The 19,124-nt window shown below is 40.6% G+C and overlaps 1 protein-coding gene and 1 long non-coding RNA gene across 4 annotated transcripts in view; one reads left to right on the top strand and one right to left on the bottom strand.

The window, feature by feature from the left end:
• The window catches only part of LOC306978668, a 428,827-nt gene that overhangs the window by 206,332 nt on the left and 203,371 nt on the right, over positions 1 to 19,124 (bottom strand). The window lies entirely within an intron of this gene.
• LOC306978511 (disks large homolog 5-like) overlaps positions 12,028 to 19,124 on the top strand; it is a 72,991-nt gene continuing 65,894 nt past the window's right edge. For 2 of the 3 annotated variants that reach the window (XM_079577080.1, XM_079577079.1), the window contains exons 1-2: positions 12,028 to 12,367; positions 17,641 to 17,682. In XM_079577080.1, coding sequence (XP_079433206.1) covers positions 12,070 to 12,367; positions 17,641 to 17,682 — 340 coding nt within the window. In that variant the 5' untranslated portion in view covers positions 12,028 to 12,069. The remainder of the gene's footprint in view (positions 12,368 to 17,640; positions 17,683 to 19,124) is intronic. The other variant, XM_079577081.1, reaches the window with a different exon arrangement.

Genomic DNA, 19,124 nt, shown 5'->3' with positions numbered 1-19,124 from the left:
GGCATTGTCATCTTGAAATACGCCTGAGCCGTCAGGGAAAAAGAATATCTATATCTCTATACTTCCCAATTCACCAGTGTTTATACTAAATAGCCTTTAAACCACTTATTGCAACCACTTTACTACATCCACGTAAAGTAACTCCACTCCACTATAGTCTCTTCACCTTTTTGTACTTGCTAATAAACCGCACAACTCACCCCTTACATAAGTGACATTTCCGCCCTTCCTGCTGATAGATGGATGGTTGAACATGTCCAGGTTTTTTGCAGTGACTTCTCCAGAGGCTAAATTTAGACGGCAGCCCAGAGAAAGAGAGAGGGGGAGAGGCGTGTCCTGGCGGTGACTTGTTCTGGCCTTTTTAGTTTGGGCCGCTGAGGGACTGTAACGGGGAACAAATGACCCCACAGTAGGAGCACTTCAGAGGCAAAAGGACAAGGGACGAACAGGGAGAGAGAGGGAGGGATACAAGCTCACAGTCCCGATAGTGAATGAACTTGTTCTAGTGTGTGAAAGACAAAGGGGCTGCATTTGCTAGTATCTAAATATAGCCCATTTTTACCATTCATTAATGCAGAAGTAAGAGTCTGAATTAGCGCAGTGTTGTCTTGGGTGGTCCGCCCAGTTCACTTCTCAACACAGGACCCCTTCCGAAACGAGCAGATTGGTAAGAGGTCAAACCGGATGTGCGTCAGCGTCCGTCATGATAAGAAGCGTCCGAATTGGGCTGTCAGTTAGGAAGGAGTTAGGAAAAGAAGCCTCAATGCTAACTGTCCTAGCCACTTTAGCATAGGGACCTCATGCTAACTAACTGGTGATTAGGAGGAATGGAATGTGGACCCAGATGCAATCAGCCAACTAAAATACTGAAAATAAATTTGACGGACGATTCTAAGGACAAAATGCAGAAACCCAAAAACTCACAAAACTGAACCAGGACACAGACACGTGAACGACAATGATCCAACAAAGACAAGGGAAAACAGAGGGGTCTAAATACACATGGAACAGGGAACAGGTGAAACACAGTAGGGCGGGGCAGGTGATCATCAAAGGGGAAGCAACGCAAACTCACAAGGACAGAACAGACAAGTCAAAATAAAACACTAAGGACAAGAACACTAAGCAAAATCAAGGGGGAACTGAACATGACAGACAGAACCGTGACATCGAGTGATTCATGCACAACCACTGTTGATTGAAAAAAAATAATAATAATAAGATTCTGCACAAACCAAGCTACATAAAAGTGACAAAATACATGTTGTCGTCACCACAGCTCAGTCACATGTCAGTGTTAAAGGGACTGTACGGAGTTTAAAAATGTTAAAATTATGTGTTTTCCCCCTACATGTTCCAGCCATGTCCTAATGTAGAATGAGCCCAGACCTGTTCACCACAACTGCCTCTAAAATCCTGCACTGTCACTCAAAAAGGTGTTAATTCTTGTGTGCCGTCCTGCACGAGCTTAATATAGAAGGTGCAGTTACACGTATGACCTGAGGTGGCCGTAGTGAGTATAAAATGGCAAACTTGCATCTAGCCCCTTTAAAGAGCCGCCTCAGTAAATGGCTTAAGTGAAGGCAGTTTGTGCTTTTGTTTTCATTTAGTAGAAACTTGAGCCACATGGCTAATTTGCTACTGTTGCTTTATGAAACAGCTGTTGAGATAAAATAACACTAAAGGGAAACGTGAAGGATCATTTGGATTTTTCTTCTTTTTTTCTTTTTGCCTTAAATGTCTTTGGACACTATGTTGTTGTTGGACACAGTAGGGGGTGGCATGCGCTTTTGTTTGGCCTGCACTCCACCAATCACTTTAAAGAAGAAGAACAGCTGTTGGTGATGTCACTTCCCCTTCCCCTGGGTAAGGACGGTCAAATTGGGCAAATAGCTCTCAAGCTCTAGTTCACTAACTGCATAGAGATCTAACAGTCGACCCCATGAAAGGTTAAGGATTAGTTGCTAGTGTTAGTGCTTAGAGGCTATAGTTTGATAGTTTCAGACGCAGCCATAGTCTCACTCTGAGCTCTTATAGGCAGCAGCTAAGAGACTTTTCTGAACCCCCTCAATTCAGACACAGGGAGCATACAAACAACTTGGGCTACACAATATATCGCAGAAAACATCGGATTGTGGTATCAGGTGATCCCAAGAAGCCACAATACATCGCAAAATCTCCAAAAGTCTTCCATCTAACTGAGATCGACACATTTTTTGGCAAAATCACCCTAAAGAAGTGCATGGAACTTGAATTGTTTTTCTTACAGTTCCATTTGGCCCCATGTTTTGCTGCTGATATAGTTTTCTTTGGAGTCTTGCGCTTTGTGTTTGAATTGAAAGGAATAAACCACATTAAAACGGATTAGAAAATGTGTTTTTTTTTCATTATCACGCAGTCCTACAAACCCTTGCTCTGTCACTTCTCTTTCTGAGCGTTTTAAAATTCCAAATACATTGATATGAATATTTAATGCCCCTGTATTTCCTCTCGGGTCTGTTATCTCCGAAATATATAGGTCAAAAGGAAATGAAGAAAGAAAGGGGGTTTGGGGGGATGGGGCGGCTTTTAGATCTTGAGACGCACAACAACACTCTCATTTCCAGACAAAATACCTAAATATTTCACGGTGATGGTAACACGGGGTGAGCCTATTGCACGGGGTCGACACTTACATACTTTGGGCTTCACTGGTTGACTGGGCAGGCGCACGGTGGCCCTAATGTGAGAGCGTATCCATGCCACTGCCCGCATCACGTGATCCAGAAAGAGATATTTTTTGGACAATACAAACATTTCACAGGCAGAAAAGGTCATGGTGTTAAAATATATAATACTCTCTCATGGTTTGAAATAGAGACGCACCAATTCAGCTTTTTTGCTTCCGATACCGATCACATGGCCAGTACCGATACCGCCATGTGTGCAGCTAACAGCTGAAAATCCATAGTCTCCATGGTAACTGTGGATTTTTCAGAACTCTATAGGCTCTGATATCGGATACCAGTATCAGATCAGTGCATCCCTTGTTTGAAGGTAGAACAAGGACAATACCCATAAAGCAGGACTGCAACAAAAAACTGGTGATGTCTAAAGGGACTATACAGAGTTTAAAAATGTTAAAATTATGTATTTTCCTCCCCCTACATGTTCCAGCCATGTCCTAATGTGTAGAATGAGTCCAGACCTGTTCACCACAACTGCCTCTAAAATCTTGCGCTGTCACTCAAAAAGGTGTTAATTCGGTCCGAAGTGCCATCATGCATGAGCTAAATATAGAAGCTGCAGTTACACATATGACCTGATGTGGCAGTAGTGAGTATAAAATGGCAAACTTGCATCTAGCCCCTTTAATAACTGCAAGTGTCCAAAATCTAGATATTAAGAACTGGAAAAACGAAAGGAACAAGGACTGACACAGACAATGAGCCGACAAAGGACATGGGAAACATGAGGGAACGAGGCACAGGTCTAACACATCAGGGCGGGGCAGGTGATTAACACAGGAAGTAAAGCAACACCACGAGGACAGAACGCACATGCCAAAATAAAACACAGGACTAGACCAGAAACATAAGAAACAAACAAACAAAAAACTATTATGACAAATTGAGACAAAATCCAACCTTTCTGCTTTTTTTTACCTGGCGCCCAATGGGAAATAAAGCTTTCTGGCCTCGAAGGCGTGTTCCGATGCAGTACCTCAAACTGACCACTAGGATAAAAAAACAGGCAACTGGCCAGAGGGGGCGGTACCATATCCAGTTCTTTATTACATCCATGCTCATATGGCATCAGGGCATTAACAATGGGGAACCAAACAGCATTTTACAACAACACTAAAAATGTCTCTGCTTGTGACCTGGATTAGTGAAATTATAATAATTTATGCAAGATTACATCATTATATTGGCAAAAAAAATCACACAGTAACACATTTAGCATTACATTGACCTTTATGACCATTTGAACAAGTGCATTAGACATGGATGATTACTCTCTTACTGCAAATCCTGTTTGCTTAATCCTTTTATCGCAATATATTTACATCCATCGCGCTCCCATAGTATTCTGCAGTTTCGTATAATCAGTGAAAGCATAGAGACCGACCCGTTTGATTTCAATTTGCTGCGGATTTCCTGATGAGGAAATGTGACGTTAAAGTGACATTTGGTTGCCAGAGCCCTAATCCTGCTTAAAACTTTGCGAGTGCATATAAGCAAATTACAAACGGCGGGGATTAGACAGTGTGCGCATAATGAGATGAGGCCAGATATGTGCGGCTCTAAAATCATCTGCTGTTTTCCACCAAATGAACTCGCCCAACCTGCTCCATAACTGTGTTGGAGTGAGTTTGTCCTATAAAGAGGGTTTAAGGGGAAAGGATCGGGGAGTATATATGCCTAAAAATAGGTCTGACTGCAAACCCAGTGGACTTTGGAGTATAGCAGAGGGGGGAGATAACTTTTACTTAGAAATAGAAGTTTCTAATATTATATAGGGCACTTTTTTGAGGCGCTGAGTGATTTTGCTTCACAATAAGATCGTTGTGGGTACGATTTTCAGAAAGTGTAGACCTTTGTCTGGACTCTTGTGTGGGTTTGCTTTCCTCAAAGTGCTCCAAATCAAAACATAGATATGAAACTAGTTACTAGTCTCCACAATCACTTTTAAATCATAAAGCAGTACTAAGTAACTCATGCCCCTAGAGGCCATAAGTGCCACTGCAGGTGTCTTAGCATGTTACGTTTTTTTACTCATTTATTGTCCGTGAGAGTAAATACTACGCTGACAGAAAAGACAAAGGGAGAGAGGGATATTGTGCATCCAATAGTGACAAAAACAAGAATGAAAACGCAAAAAAAAAATCAACAAAAGAGCAGCAAAAAAGCGACAAGAATGTGAGGGAAAAAAAGAGATCAAAGTGCAGCAAAAGAGTGGCCAAAACAAAACAAAATAGAGGCAAAATTAGATGAAAAAAGGAGGGAAAAGATCAGTTTTGTAGGTCTTAGCTTTCAAATGAGGCATTACTGGCCTATATGTTTGTTAAGTGTGACTCACACACAATAATTAACTCCTACGGGTCCAAACAGTTCCACTGATAAACACAACAAAAAACACAGCTTTATCTGAATCTCCTGCTGAAAACAGATAAAAGGCCAACAACTGTTTTACACTGCGTTCCAAATTATTATGCAAATGACATTTTTCTCTGATTTTCTAAATTGTCAACTCAAATGAGAGTCAGCATAATTTTCAAGTCTTTACCTGGTAGAGGATCATTTAAATGTGGTGGAAAAAATTTCCTAGTGATAACAGTATTTTTTTCAAAAATAAATATAGTAAAAACCTCAAACTCCACTGTTCCAAATTATTATGCAACTCATCGTTTCGATACATTTTAAAGCTTGTAATTAACTGAAAATTGTCATTTGTTGTATTTGTAGCATTAGGAGGTCATATTTACTGAAATCAGAAGCTATTTCAATCAAAAAAATATTAACAGGTCAAGTTATATTTTACCAAAGGAGCCCTTCTGTGATAGCAGCTTCAAAATTCTTAAATCCATTAAAATTGTAAGTTTTTGGACAGTTTCTGCTTGGATTTCTTTGCAGGATGTTAGAATAGCCTCCCAGAGCTGCTGTTCGGATGAAAACTGCCTCCCACCCTCATTGAAGTGTTTTTTGTTGAGGCTCCAAAGGTTCTCAATAGGGTTGAGGTCAGGGAAGGAGGGGGTCCACATCATGAGTTTCTCTCCTTTTATGCCCATAGCAGCCAGTGATGCAGAGGTATTCTTTGCAGCAGGACATGGTACGTTGTCATGCATGAAGATGATTTTGTTCGGGAAAGCAGGGCTCTTCTTTTTGTAGCATAGAAGACAGTGGTCAGTCAGAAACTCCACATATTTTTCAAAGGTCATTTTCACACCTTCAGGGAGCCTAAAAGGGCCTAATGGGGCCGGCCAGCTCTCTCCCCATGATTCTGGCCCAAAACATGACTCCGCCCCCTCCTTACTGACGTCACAGCCTTGTTGGGACATTGTGGCCATTCACCAAACATTCACTACTCCATTGATTTGACCATCCAGGGCTACATGGCGCTCATCAGTGAACAAGACTGTTTGAAAATGAGTCCTCCTGTATTTCTGAGCCACTGCAGCTGTTTCTGTTCATCAGCAATCAATTAACCGTTCAGGGGAGGCCCGGATGGAAGGTTTATGCACAACTGCAGCCTCTGGAGGGTCCTACACCTTGATGTTCGGGAGACTCCAGAGGCACCAGCAGCTTCAAATATCTGTTTACTGCTTTGTAGCATCTGTTCTCCTAATCTGATGTGTTTGTCTGGCAGAAACCGTCCATATTGTGCCCTTATCTGCACAAAATGGAGTGTGCTCTGAATCATCCACAAATCTCTTATCAGTACGATGATTACACTTAATCTTTCATGAAATATCGAAGGTTTTCACACCTAGACCAAGGCATTCAACTAGTTCACGCTTTTCATCAGCAGAGAGACTCTTTTTCTTTCCCATATTGCTTGAAAATGATGATCTGCATAATAAAGTGGAACACCCTTTTTCAGTAGTTTTTCCCTTAACTGGGCTTAACCTGAAAACTAATCATCCCAGGTCTCTGAGATTAATGTCAGTGATTCATAGAGCCCCAAGACACGATACCATCCATGAGTTTCATTATTATTGTTTTTTTTTTTACCTGTTTGACACAAAAATCCAATTTGCATAATAATTTGGAACGCAGTGTACACCTAATTTGAACAATATAGCTCACCATTTCTCCAGGTAAGATGAAGATATTTTTAGATTTTACAATGAGCCTTCATTGTGTATGGGAAAAAAAAAGATAATTGATGCCAAAAAAGGATAAAGGAAAGGAAAATCCAGAATAAATGTAATATTTCTTTGTGATCAGATGTTTAAAAATAGCCTCGTCGGCTCTAGAGCAGGTTAAAATCAGCTAAGTCCCTTTATAGTGAATAGGAGTGAAGTTATAGCGTATAGGCTGACCTTTTACATTTGGGTAAAGCTGAACTGGAGATAATACACTCAGTTAACATGGGGGGTAAAAGCTGAATTAAAATATACAAGGACATGGAGAGGAACAAAGTAGTTAAACAGCCCATAAATACAGAGATAACAGAGATCCTAGCCATAATTCTAATGTTAGCTTCATGCTACATGCTAACCGCTAGCTTCGAGTGCGTTTTTTTTGCCTTTTACCGGGCAATCTGCTTTAATTTAAAGCCAAAACATTCACAATGAAGAACATGTATAAAAAGAGTGAAGCATTTTGACTCCCATAGTTTCATCCCCCTTCAGTGTCCCGGCAGTGGTTTGTCCCCCACTGCTTGTACTTGGGCTCTTCAATTTTAGACTTTATTTTTACTGGAAACTATGAAATGTGTGGTTTAGTAATGCATTAATCTCGTAACCCCCACCTGTTGGTCCCAATGTTGGTCTTCCTTCTTTTAGACCCAGTTTAGTCCTGATTTGAGCTTGATCAATTATAGGTTTCACGGGTTAAGTCAAATACGTTATAAGGTGATACTTGTATGAGAAGTTTGAGAACTGGTGCTTATCCACCTTCACTCCAGACGATAAACCAAGCTCAAGGACAAACATGGGGACTGTGAAGGCAAGTATACGTTCTTCAACTGTTGCGTACATGGGAGAAAAGCAGTGATGTTAAAGGAATAGTTCACAGTTTTTCCATACTGAGATATGTTCTTACCTGAGCTCAGACGAGTTGATACGTACCTGTCTGGTCTTTGTGCGTGCCCTCAGTCACGCAAAACGACCAAAGATGTTGTTAGCATTTGGCCTCTCCCAATGTATTCCTATGGCTCCAAACGGGGGTGAAGTTGGAAGTGACCACGCTCTTCCACGGGCACACCCAAAGACCAGACAGGTACGCATCAACTCATCTAAGCTCAGGTAAGAACATACCTCAGTATCCCTTAAGTAGGAGATGAATAAATAATCAAGTTTCAGGTCAAAATAAGCACCATTGTGTAACAGTGTTAATTTCGTCGACTAAAATATTTAGTCTTAATTTTAGTCAAAGTGTTATTTTTGACGACTAAAATTGGACTAAAACTAAATGAAAAGTTTCTCATGAGACTAAAACTATGACTAAAATGTCCAGATATTTTAGTCGACTAAAATGAGACTAAATAAAAATGAAAAGGAGAGACTAAAATCATCCGAACTTCTATTGACTGTCTGAAAGAGCCTCATATCATTTAAATTCACTGCCAAATGAACAGGTCTGAGCTTTATTCATGTGGAGCAGCTCCATTAAGTCGAGGACCTTGATTAAATATGATTATAATGAATATTCTATAGTCTTAATTTTAGTCGACTAAATTGACATGCAATTTTAGTCGAATAAAACTAGACTAAAATTTAAAAGTTTTTTTTGACTAAATCTCGACTAAAACTAAATTACATTTTAGTCAAAAGACTAAAACTAAAACTAAAATAAAATATGTTGTCAAAATTAACACTGTTGTGTAAGTGGATAAGCACTCACTTTGTTTTATTCATCTGTTTTCCAGGCATCAAGTTACAAAACTTTTTTCAAAAGCATAATTTAGCCCAAAGTCAGTTTCCTCCTTATGCCTTTCCTCTTTCTTCTCCCCACTGTACTTTGTCTCTAGGGCAGCGTGCGGCGAAAAGAACTCAATCTGCGCTGTTACATAACCACTTACATTGTTAGAGCTTTTTTTTTTTACTTAACCATGGAGACATATAGGCGCGCTGTGTACTGCATTAAGCTTTAAATCCCTCATGTGTGTGCAGGCCCGGCGCCCCTGGTCAAGCCATGAAATTATCCCGCAATCCTACACATACAACGAGCTCTGTGTGAATTTCAATTTCTGTACATAGACATGGATGGAGATTAGGACGAGTCTTCCATGTGATTTGCTTCTTCAGGACAGTGTTGCAGGATTATATGGAGCAGAAGGAAGCGGCAGAGTGGTGCACATGTGTCATGGGACCGGAGCGAGGTGCACAGGCAGGGCAGAGTCAAACAGAAAACAGCATTTATCTGCATGCAGTTGTAAAACACACACTCAAAACGGATTCAAGGTGTTATTGTGGATAAGTGTATTGTATGTAATTGCAGTAGTCTTACATTAAGCAAGATAAGCAAGTGAATGTGAGTCTAAAATGTATTGGATCAAATAAAAAAAATGTTTGATAGTATAAGCCTAGTGTTTAAAGTGTCTTTATTTTGTGAACGTCATTTAATTTTTTTTTGTTTATTTGCAGATAACATACAAGTCATTTAGAATTGCTTAAAGCAGAAGTAAGTAGTTTGTTTACCATAATAAATACTTTTCATAGTCCCTCTGGGGGTAATACAAGTGTTAATGGGATGATTGGCAATGGCAGTCGCCAACGGAATCACGAAGAAGAAGCTAACAGGCTAACGGGCAAAGCTACCTGCGGGCTGGCACCACTCAAACAGTATTTAAAAAAATCTCCATTGTGTAATTGGATGTACAATATCTCTCTCTCCCTTTGTATTTTCTGTCAGCGTAGTATTTACTCTCACGGACAATTAATAAGTAAAAAAACGCGACATGCTACAACACCTGCAGTAGCACTTATGGCCTCTAGGGGCATGAGTTACTTTGTACTGCTTTAACGGTGTATGTGCAATAAAGCTTATTAGTTATTTTTTATGACATGTAACATAAAATTTTAAAAAAAAACTAACTTCTTAATCTCTTACCCACCGGCCCAAACATTTTCTCCAGTTCGGCTTTACCCAAATCTAAAAGCTTCTCGACTGGAGAGCAACAGTGTAACTTCTCATTGGAAAGACCTACAAGGTCTTTCCAATGAGAAAAGACCTTGTAGGTCGTTTTTCTTGTAGGTCGTTTTTCTTTTTGGTCGCGTTGTTGCTGTGTTTTTGTCACTTATTTGTTTCGTTTTTGTCTCTTTTTTGTCATTTTCTTGTTACGTTTTTGTTTTTTTTCCGTTACTTTTTTGCTTCTGTGTTGTTTTTTCATCATGTATTTGTGACCTTTTCGTTGCTCTTTAGTCAGTTTTTTTGTTGCATTCCTCGTTTTTGTTGCTGTATTGGAGCTTTTTTCCCGTAGAAGCTTTTAGATTCAGGTAAAGCCAAACTTTACCAAACTGGAGAAAATGCGCTTGGTTCAGGTGGAGGTTTAGAGGTTGTGCTACAAGTCAAAGATAAATTGTTGTCCCAATTGTTCCAATAGAGGGAAACTGCTCTGGACAAGAAGCACAACACAAAATCGAAAACGACCAAAGACTAATGTATGTTGAATGTTTTTTATTTATCAACCGGTCAACAAAACTCTATGTCCCTCTGCTCTACAAACAATTCAGTATTGTGGCCCATATTGATGCAAACTCACCTTATCAGGGCCGCCTTAACCTACCCATAGGCCCCTGGGCTAACCATGAAATATAGGCCCCCAACCCAACTTAAGTACTTAAAGAGGGGGTATTATGCTTTTTTCAATCACATAGCACCAGTCTATAGCACACTACAATGATGACGAAACCTTCTGTTGGTCTGTAACTGCAGTAAATTAAAATAACTGCCTTGTATAAAATTGCTCTCTCAAAATGGCTGTAGTGAATGTCTTGAAATAGGCCTCTGCCTCTTTAAGAACCTCTGAGCCTTTCCGACACGCCCCCTCCACACGCTGTCTGTGGCATCAGTGGGGAGGGGGTTCTGCTGAGGAGCAGTGGTTGGTTACTCGGCTGGTGACGAAAGCTCGGAGGCGTCTCCAGGAGGTGGGGGCGTTCCTAGGAGGACTCAGGCAAACCTATCCCTAAAATGGCCGCCACCAGAGTTTTTACAGATTACTCAAAAATACGTGAATGTGCCAAGGCAACACTTCAGGCATGTTTTTAATGAGGGAATGACATCATAACATGATGTAAACCTTGAAAAAGTCGATTTTGCATAATACCCCCCCTTTAAGTTCCGATAGGCCCTTTGGCATTAGCTCGGCCCTCTAGAGTGGGGTTGGTGAATTTATGCTGACAGAAAATTCAAGTAGTGGTAGAATAATACCAAACTATTATGACTTCTGAAATCAGAGGCCCTCAATTGGCACGCCTATGGCAACTGCACAGATGGACGCCTGCGTGTTGGTCCACTCATGCCGCAAATGTAAAGTGATTGACAGAAAAATCAACAAATTCGATTTGTTTTTGTTTTATACTGACTTCTGATAGGCCCTTGACTACTGTAGGCCCCTGGGCTGCAACCCAGGCAAGCCCAGTGGATAAGGTGGCCCTGCACCCTATACAGAACCCACACTCATTTCAAGGCTCAAACGCCAACATCAAATAACATTTACTTTAGTTGCTTAATGTTATTCTCAGATAAGCTGCTTTAAATTTCAAAACAATTGCATTATTTTAATCATGTTGAAAAAATAAAAATAAATCCATGAACCCAGCCGTTATAGAGTTTGCCGCTATCTCAAAAACGTTCAACAATGTAAATGCTATAGTCGTCATATTTCTCCATATTCCCCTAATTCGCAAACACCATAAACTCAACTTTGCTGCACTTTACGTGGACGTGAATCCAGGTGAGCCGTGCGTGACTTGAAGCCCCGCCCACACCTATAAAACCTCTCGCGCGCGCTCCCATTGGCTCATTCACTCCCAGCTGCTCCCGGAGCCGTGTGCGCCATGGCGGAGTCCGAAAGAGTCTCCAAACTTACCAGCGCGTCGACGAGAAGTTGCCTTTCTGCCTCGTAATGCTTCCGTGGCGCGCGCGGAGTGCATGTTGAGCCGGCGGAGGGCTGCTTTACGCGGGGGGGAAGGCTCGGGAGAGTCTGGGGGGGAAATGTGTTGTCATCTTCTTGGAGCTTGCGGCAGGAGCGACGGCAGACTTGGGGGAAACAAACATGGCTCCTACTCCTACTTCTTGCGGATCTTCGCCTGATTCGGATCGCGGCTCACCATCTCCCCGCTAACCTAAAACTAAAGCGAGCAGACTTTTTTTTTTTTACCCAAAACCGCGATCGATTTGCGCCTTTCCTCGCGGAGCAATGGAGCCGAAGCACAAGGAGTTGCTGGAGAGATTTTACCCCAACTTCGTGGAGGATATCACGGATGCGGACCGCGTCGTGGATGCGCTGGTTCAGTCCGGAGCTCTGGCCCAGTCCGAGGGCTTCGAGCTCGGCCACAACTGCTCGTCCAACTCGGAGAAAGTGGATCTCCTGCTGAAGATCCTGCTGAGGAAGGACAGGGACCATTTCTCTGAGTTTTGCGCCGCTTTGGAGGCGACGAATCCTAACTTGCACTCGCTGTTGCTGAACGCGACGGGACCGGTGGACCACACGACTGGTTGGTAACTTTTTTGGGGGCTTATTTTGGAAGCGTTTGGGGGGGAAAAGCAGTGCAGAGATCTGGCTGCTGCAAGAAACACCATAGAGTAGATTTTCAGTAGATTCACTTTGCAAATCAAAAACAAGCAATGCCAAGTAACAGTGCGGGAGATTTCAAGGCAGAGCTTCATAACAAACAGTGCGTGATCCTCCTTTTGTGCCAAGTGTTGGGAATAACTTCCTTCCCAACTCGGGGTCGTTTTGATGTATTTTTTTTTGGCATTGCTCGAGAGCAGAAGCTGAACTCATAAACGCTCCCTTCTATGTAAACAAAAGAGCAGTGTGCAGACGTGAGTGTGTTTGCTGTAGCTACGCTGTCAAAGACCTACTTTTAAGCAGCATATTGAATGTACAGCTGGTTTTAGATGCATTAAAGCACAACGTATTGACATGGAGGAGAGTGGGTTGTTGTGAACAGATAATCTAGTTCATAAATAGTCTTAAGTTATAATTTTTTTGCAGTTTTGGTGGTCACTGCTTTCTGCAAAAATGAGCTTTAAAGCCATAATTACACGCCTGTGCTCTGACTATACATAGCCCATAGCTTACCATGGACAGATGTGACACTCCCATGTCAACAAATGACAGGCAGTGGATGCTTTTGAGTCGAATTTTCCTCTGAATGTTAAAGCGAACGATAAATACATCCAAGTAACTTTGAAATGCTGTTAAGTAGGGCTGAAACAACTGATCGATTACTAAAAAAGTTGTCAACTATTTCAGTAATCGATGAATCGTTTTCTAGCAAACACAGACTAAAATAGAGCAAAAAAGACATGACATGGATGAAAACCTACTTTGATTTTAAAGTTCGGGTCTGTAGTGTTTTGTACATTATACATTTCATTAATATCTGTCTTTGTCTCATCCAATCAGAAAGCAGAATTAGAACAAAGAGCCTCCTACAAACGTCTACTTTTAGTTTACTCCATCAACATGTCCTCAAGCGGCGCCACTTTAGCTTATGTGATAAAAAAAAAATGAAGAAATACAATTTCCATGCACCTTTCACAGCCAAGCGACTAATCGATTAATCGTAAAAATAATCGGTAGATTAATCGACTACCAAAATAATCGTTAGTTGCAGCCCTACTGTTAAGAAACTTATAAAAGGTGAAAGGAAATCCTGCCAATGGTCAGATGCCTCTTCACGCATCTGCATTCACCTCTGAACCCTCCGATTTACCCAAATCTAAAAGCTTCTCGACAGTGTAACTTCTCATTTGAAAGCTAAGACCTATGATCTACAATCTAAAAGCTTCTTGGAAAAAAAAACCCATCATAATAGAAGAAGAAGAAGAAGAAGAAGATCTTTATTTATATAGCGCCTTTCACAGACATATAGTCACAAAGCGCTTTTCATGAGACAATTGTACATTCACTCCACACTCGGTGGTGGTAAACTACGTTTGTAGCTTCAGTTTCCCCTGGGGGAGACTGTCAGAGGCGCTTTCGCGACTACACACGTCTGCGCCAACGGACCCTCTGACCACCACCATACATTCACTCACACACATCATACATCCAGGCCTATTGTGCATGTTTTTAGTTAATAGAGACGACAATGAGCATGAAAAGAGAAAAAAGACTTAAAATGGTGAAAAACGTGATGACAAAAGCAACCGAAAAGTGACAATAATGCAACAAAACAGTCGACAAAGAAGTGGTGAAAAAGCAACAACAAAGCGTAAAAACAGGCGACAAAAAGTGACAAAAAAGCATTAAAAAGGCAACAAAGGGGGATGATAAAAGCAACAAAACAGACAACAAAAAAGTGGTGAAAAAGGAACAAAAATGCATCAAAGGGGTGACAAAAAGTGATGAAAAAGCATTAAAAAAGCAACAAAGCGTGATGATAAAAAATTAACAAAACAGACAACAAAAAAGTGGCGAAAAGCAACAAAAAAAGCATCAAAGGGGCGACAAAGAGTGATGAAAAAGTATTAAAAAAGCAACAAAGCATGATGATAAAAGCAACAAAACTGACAACACAAAAGTGGTGAAAAAGCAACGACAAAGCGTAAAAACAGGCGACAAAAAGTGACGAAAAATCATTAAAAAAAGCAACAAAGCGTGATGATAAAAAATTAACAAAACGGACAACAAAAAGTGGTGAAAAGCAACAAAAAAGCATCAAAATGGTGACAAAAAGTGATGGAAAAGCAACAAAAAAGTGACAAAAACGGACAACAAAAAAAGTGGTGATAAAAGCAACAAAAAAGCATCAAAATGGCGACAAAGAGTGATGGAAAAGCAACAAAACAGACACCAAAGTGATGACAAAAGCAACAAAGAGTGACAAAACAGACGACAACAAAGTGGTGATAAAAGTGACAAAAAAGCATCAATGCGGTGACAAAAAAGTGACTACAACGCAACAAAAATGTAGACAAAAAAGTGACAAAAAAGCACAAAAAAGGCAACAAAACATGACGACAAAAAAAATGGTGAAATGGCAACAAAAAATGATGGACAAGAAGCAAAAAAAGCAGCGAGAGTAGAACAAAAAAGTGGTGACAACCAATAAAATATTTTCTCCGTTCTGTAGGCCTTAGCTTTCAAATGAGGTGTTCCACTATTCACTTCCGTTTTAAGATTTGGGTCGAACTGAACTGGAGAAAATGTGCTTGGCGAAGGCGGGGCTTAAGAGGTTTTAACAAAGCTTTGAACACAAGATTATTGCATCATTTTGCCACCACGCTGTTTAATCACACGTCCTATTTAATCTCAAGCATTAAAAACAAAAACAAGTCTTGATGCTGAAACTTAATACCACATTGAGCAAAGCAATGAGAAGAACCTAACAATCACTAATAGGGAGAATGATTTCCCTTAAAAGCCTCCGTTATCTAGTTTCTTCTGCGTTCTTTTCCCAATGACGTGACGTCCCTGTGTTTTGGTTCGCGTCCAACTTGCCTTCGACCCAGCGCTAATCCAACTAAAAGTATCGACCAAATGACAACTTGATGAACTTTTAGCTAAGGGGCAGAGACACGGGGGTAAACACTGGGAGAAGCGGCACCGGCATCATGTGACGTCCAGCCCCTTTAGCCTCACACACTGGAGGGACTGTGGCCGCTGTGTGCCCGCCTCGTGTCCAAGCATTTAATGGGTCTGAAAAGAAAAAAAAAAAAGAGGCCAAAACAATCGATACAGTGACGACATGAGAGGGAATCAATAGGAGCTCTGTCAAAGTCGGAAGGGAAAGGGTTAAACGGCGAATAATGAACACACTGGAGGCATTTAATCAAGGGGTGAGTTGGTGAACATGGAGCCTTTTACACTGATGTTTTAATCTATTGGGCTATTGAAATCTTCATCGCCTTTTATTATAGGTTTAGCCTCTTAAACTGAATCGTCGACCTTTTCTCCAGTTTGGCTTTATCCAAATGTAAAAGCTGCTTGGGGGGAAAAGAGTCAATATAGCAACGAAAACAAGAGTGAAAAGGCCACAAATAAGAAGCAATTAAAGAGCGACAACAGCAACGCGCCAGAAACGAAACAAATAAGTGACACAAACGCGGCGACAACGCAACAAAAAGCAACTAAAAAAAGATGAAAACAGGAACACAACAAAAAAACACGACAAACGCAGCAAAAACACTTCCAAAATCAGACAAAAAGGCAACACAAAAGTTAGGATCAGTTTTGTAGGCCTTAGCTTTCAAATGACGCATTACACTGTTGCTTTCCAGTCGAGAAGCTTTTAGATTTGGGTAGAGCCGAACTCAAGAAAATGCACTCAAGGTTGCTTGTTATGATCAGTAAATTCTCTACCACACGTTAGGGCTGAACCATATGGCCAAAAATGTATATCTCGATATTTATGACAAATATCTTTATCGATACGATACAAGCATTTTTCAGATAATAAAAAAACGATACAAAAGAGTGCAGTTTCATGGCTGAAAATCTATCGTTTATATCTTGCTGTGTCGATATTAACATCTTGAATGTTCATATCTCGATATATCGGTAAAGATGTATCTTTCAGCCCTAACACGTCACTCGCAATAAGATCCATAAAGCGCCCATGATTGCTTTTCCTCTAGGACTGCAACTAACGATTGTTTGGTAATCGATTAATCTACCGATTATTTTCACAATTAATCGATTAATCGCTTGGCTGTGAATGGTGTAGGATTTTTTTTTTCACATAACGCTAAAGTGGAGCCGAATCAGGACATGTTGTTGGAGTAAAGTTAAAGTGAATTTTTGTTGGAGGCTCTTGGCGCTAATTCTGCTTCTAATTGAACGAGACGCACACGGATATTTATGACATTTTCAATGTACAAAACACTACAGACCCTGACTTTAGAAACAAAGTAGGTTTTAATAAAAAATACTAGTCACTTTTGCTCTACTAAACGTAAACTAAAATAGTTGTCGACTATTTCAATAATCGATTAGTTGTCGATTATTCGATTAGTTGTTTCAGCCCTATTTTCCTAATTTCGTTTGTTTCACAATGTTGCAAGCAAACTATTTTATATATACAGTTAGTAGTAAATATAATTATGGGTGTTACGTTACACTTAAGTGACACTTCGGTTCGGTTCTACTTTTGGACGGCACAGTTCAGTATTTTTTCTGTAAAAAGAAAATAAACTTAAACGTTATTGTCTAAAAACATACAGAGTAATAAAAAGAATTTGAAGAGACCCATCAATGTCTCTTTAAAATCTTAAATACTATTTCTGGAGATGTATCCGTATCATTGGATTATTTCTTCAATCAACTCTGTCTTTCAAACTATTAATAAGTATAAAACCACGCTTTTGCTCAGAGATTCATGCAACAGAACAAGCTGCGGATCATCAGAGCGATGGCGGGGACAGTGTCAGCTTTTCCACAGAGTTTTACTGTCAAAATAAGTTGTTTTTGTGAGTGGTCCTTCGCGATGTCTTGGCGGATATCTCATTACGGCAGCTTCCGTTCCGCATAGCTCCGTTTCAAAGTAATTGGCCCCTTGAAATGAAGGTTTTGGAGAGAGTTTTGATGCAGGAAGAGTTGCTTGGTCTTTCTTTTCTCGCACATTGAGCAAATTGTTAGAATCAGGAGGTGAAATGTGCCTCACGCCTGGTCCTGATCTTTAGGAATCATAAGCTTAGAGACCTGTCCATGATAGTTTGGTCTCGGGCTCATGAAGCCTCCAGAACTACAACATACGGTGTCAGCATCTTGCAAAATGACACTTTCTTTTCCCCCTGTCCCTGATTCTCCATTTTAAAGCGACACAAGGATTCACGTGGTGCAGGATCATTTCTCTCGGAGGTTGGTGATATCGATGTGAATAATGTGGTCAAACTAACCGTTTTCCCAGTGCTCTGTCTAACAACTCTGCTCGTCCTTCAAGCCAATAAGATTTCGTGAACTTTCCTGATCCTTTTGTATTTCTTTGTTGTGCTTGTATCGTGTAGCCACTGGCGCTACCATCTCAAACTTTAAACTCCTTTGATGTATTGTCAATATTAGCCCATTTCACAACTCGTCCAAACTTTTCTTTTCATCTATTTTTGTGTGTGTGTGTGATGCAACACAAGAGAAGAAAATACATAGGAACAAAAAAACATGGACTTAAAAAGAGCTGTTCTTTCTTTGGATTGTATGGTGTGTGGGGAAAGCTGTACCGACTGATGATCGCTCGGGGACTCTGTAAACTTTGTAGACCAACATTTGAAAACATTGACAACCACATAAGAAGACTTTTGATAATTTGATGCATCCTTCTGATGAATAAACCACAGCCACCAGTCTTTGTGTGCAGAAAAGGGACGGCTCTTTATGTCTTCCCGATGTTGTTTGTCGAAGTCGGGTGAAGTTTTGCCCAACAGTTTTTTGGGAAATATCAAAGGCTACGTTCAGACTGCAAGTTTAATGCTTAAATCAGATATTTAAAGTAATCTGTTTTATATTTCTAATTGAATGCGACTTACAATGTGATCTACTGTCTTCTACATAATGTCACACAGCACACTTTTGCGGATGTTTAAGTTTGTTGCGACGCCAATAAAACCACTCAGACATGATAAGAACCTTATCATTTTTCAAAGGAAGAGTTCTCTGAGCCATAAACTTTTGCAGGGTAGTGTTACAGTTAAGGTGCTTTATTTGTCGTCACACTGTAACTAGAACGAAATCTGTCCCCTGTATTCAACCCATTCTTCGATGCTGCTGGGGCAACCCCCTAAGGAGCCGTGGCAAGGAACCATCTCCAGATGTTGATCCAGGTTAATGGTCAGAATCACCTGCTGGAGGAATGTATTTGTTGAGCATGTTTTGTGGGTGAAACTGAGATGCTGTTAACACAACGATAGGTTTTATGGCAGCTGACACCAAAAAACGCCACCTACTGGATCAGGGTCTTCTTGAGGAAATTACTGAAAATAATATATGTATACAAATCTACAAGCCCAACCAGCTATCTCCGAAAACTAAATCTACATTGAGTGTTCAGCTCCTTCCCTCAGTGCTTTGTACAAATGCCGTCAACATGCAAAAACCTCCGTGCTGTATCAAGTATTACTTTGATTTGATTTCCCCTGTAGACCAGCTTTTGATCCACTCCAATGAAGCTTTTCGCCACACCTGGTTCTTCTTCCTCCACATCTTACTTCACCAGCAGTCCCGTCCTCTCGAGATGTGCTTTTATATGAAAATGAAGACGTGCCAACAAAACCACTGAGACTGCAGTGCACGCCTTTGTCCAGCAAACA

Source organism: Gobius niger (genome assembly GCF_951799975.1).
Source record: "Gobius niger genome assembly, chromosome: 19".
Taxonomy (NCBI): Eukaryota; Metazoa; Chordata; class Actinopteri; order Gobiiformes; family Gobiidae; genus Gobius; species Gobius niger.
This window is presented reverse-complemented; position numbering and strand designations above follow the sequence as displayed.